This window comes from Halichoerus grypus, chromosome 14 (assembly GCF_964656455.1).
Source record: "Halichoerus grypus chromosome 14, mHalGry1.hap1.1, whole genome shotgun sequence".
Classification (NCBI taxonomy): Eukaryota; Metazoa; Chordata; class Mammalia; order Carnivora; family Phocidae; genus Halichoerus; species Halichoerus grypus.
In genome coordinates, this window is record NC_135725.1 from 82186375 (window position 1) to 82189233 (window position 2859).

The window sequence follows — 2859 nt, forward strand, 5'->3', positions numbered from 1 at the left end:
CATGGACCACTCCCTCTCAGCCCACTGGATGACGGGAGTGGCTTCCAGAATCAGTCTATACCACCACCCAAGGAGCGAAACAGTCTCCACAACAATGAATAGGTCAGCACGCCCTAGCTCATTTTTTTTTTTAAGTATCAGAAGTATTTGCAATAGATTTATTTAGGCTCATTTTCCAATCAAGGTTCTGAGAAGGCAAATGATGTGGCCATGATGGTACACCTGGGACTCACCCCTGGGCCCGCACATGTCACATGTCTGAGTGCAAGCTTTCCACGGTACTACTAGGTCAGAGCCAATGCCACCCAAGAGCATGATGGTGACATTGGTGACAATGGCACTTACAACTCTATATATGAAACTTTACAGTTTTCAAAACTCAGCTTCCCACAGACAGGGACCAAGAAAAAGTCCAATTTGCTCAGGACTGAGGGTGTTTCCCGGAAGTGAGATGTTTAGTTTTGAAAGCAGAAAAGTCCTGGGCAAACATGAAGGACTAGCTGGTCACTCCAGAAGGCAGCCTCCTTTTGTTACCTCTGTCAAGAGAAAACAATCATATCAGGGAAAGCTACTATTTGACGAGCACTAGATATAAGCCAGTCACTGTTCTAGTTCTGTACAATCCTCATCTAGTTTAATCCTCAACCACCTTCTGATTTTGGCATTATTATCCTCTTTAAGCAGATGCAGAAACTCAGGCCAGACACACTGAGCAGACTTGTTCAACATCACAGCCCACAAGGAGGCTGGGGCCCAAGGAAGCCTTGTCACACCCAGAGAGAATGTATCTTATCGCCACATCAGAGAGCATGGCTGCCACTGCGTGTTTGTGACTTCATCCTTCCATACATCCAAATGCATGAGATAAAATCTCTCAATTTGGATTTTACATCACAGGTCCTGAAAAAACCTTTAAGTGATTCTGGTATTTTGATGCATTCAACAGTCCCATATGGTAGGTTTATGTCTACATCTTACAGGTAAAGAAAATGAGGCTCAAAGGATGTAAATAATTTACCCAAAATATAAATAGTAATGGTTTAGACAGAGAGGACTCCCCCTAATAGTTGTCTAGTAAATGCCCCTCCCCGAGATATCTTATTCAGACCTCTAAGCCTATGAAATTGAGATTTTCGTTTTTAAAAAAGTGGAGAGTGGACTAAGACCTGGGAAGTTTCTTCCTAGCTAAGCTCCAGTTCAGCCTCATCCAGGAGGTCTATAGAACAATTTATGAGACACCTAAAATGCAAACTTCACCCCCAATAAGATCTCCTGTTGCTACTGTCCATAGTTCTCAGCTCTGTACACGCTTATGTGCTCACCAATGAGAGACAGGAGTGCATTTTAGTGACATTTAAAAAGAACATAGAAAACAGAGGAAAAGCGTTGAACGGTATAACCTGTTGGAGTCTATGTACATTTAAGCAAGATTTTCCTGCAATTTGGCTACTATAAATGGCAATCAGAAACCACACCAGCATCACTGACTTCCTGCTCCTGGGCTTCTCTGAACACCCAGAGCAGCTGCCTCTCCTGTCTGGGCTCTTCCTAGGCATGTACCTGGTGACCGTGTTGGGGAACCTGCTCATCATCCTGGCCATAGTTGCTGACCAGCACCTCCACACCCCCATGTACTTCTTCCTGGCCAACCTGTCCCTCATCGATACCTGCCTCTCCTGCACCATTGTCCCCAAGGTGCTGGTGAACATCCTCACACAACACCACACCATCTCCCACACTGGGTGCCTCGTGCAGATGTACTTCTTCATGGCACTGGCCCTGCTGGACGACTTCCTGCTGGCCGTGATGGCATATGACCGCTACGTGGCCATCTGTCTTCCTCTCCACTACACCACGATCATGTGTCCCCAACGCTGCCTGCTGCTGGTCGCCGCATCCTGGCTCTGCGCCCACCTCCTGGCCTTCTCCCTCACCCTCCTCATGTCTCAGTTCTCCTTCTGTGCCTCCCATTCCATCCCACACTTTTTCTGTGACCTTCTCCCTCTCCTCAAACTTGCCTGCTCAGACACCCAGATCTTTCAGGTCATGATGTTTGCTGAAGCAGCCCTCTCGGGCGTGGTCCCTCTCACCTGTGTCCTGGTCTCTTATGCCCACATCATGCACACCATCCTCAGGGTCCCCTCGGCTGGGGGGAAGCACAAAGTCTTCTCGACCTGTGGCTCTCACCTGACAGTGGTCACTCTCTTCTATGGAACTGTCTTTCTGGTGTATTTCCAGCCCTCATCCTCCTACTCAGCAGACACTGGAATGGTGGCATCTGTGGTATATACGATGGTCACCCCCATGCTGAACCCCTTCATCTATAGCCTGAGGAACAGGGACATAAAGGGGGCTCTGTGGAGGCTCTCAGGCTGGAGAAGATGCTCTATTCTGTAAAGGGTCCTACCCCAGACTGGAAGCTCAGGCTCTCTGAAATGCCTTCTCCCTGCACTTCTCCACTGCAATTTTGAAAACTCAAGCTCAAGGTAGGATGGATGCTCGGCATAACGAGCAGGTTCAATAAACAGAGAATGCCTGACTGCACAGAAGTAGAATAAGATCAACTGGCCAAGGATACAGCTCAACATGGAAGAAGGAATGGCCAGCAATGGCCAGCAATCCCTACAGGGTGACTTGATTAGTGGGTATAAGCATCCAAGCAGATTCAAACCACAAAGTGGGAATCTCCAAAAGAACATCAGACAGAACTCGGGTTCTGGGATGAAGCCAGGTATCAGCTCGGTCTATGACTAACAGGTCCCCCTCACCTATAAGCAATGCTCACAAGAGATGGAAGGGTCAAGTGCTCCGAGTTTCAGGGACCATTTCCAAGCCCAGCTTTGGAAGCAACTCACTGAG

General features: G+C 48.0%; 1 protein-coding gene across 1 annotated transcript; it reads left to right on the forward strand.

The window, feature by feature from the left end:
• The first annotated feature begins 1455 nt into the window (after positions 1 to 1455).
• On the forward strand, positions 1456 to 2397 carry LOC118545559 (olfactory receptor 1G1-like). The gene has a single exon (XM_036107911.2). The coding sequence runs from the start codon at positions 1456 to 1458 to the stop codon at positions 2395 to 2397; it is 942 nt and encodes a 313-aa protein (XP_035963804.1).
• The last annotated feature ends 462 nt before the right edge of the window (positions 2398 to 2859 follow it).

What these genes read in the sequence shown, in the direction of transcription:
- LOC118545559 (XM_036107911.2), top strand. Translation starts at nt 1,456, where the DNA reads ATGGCAATCAGAAACCACACCAGCATCACTGACTTCCTGCTCCTGGGC.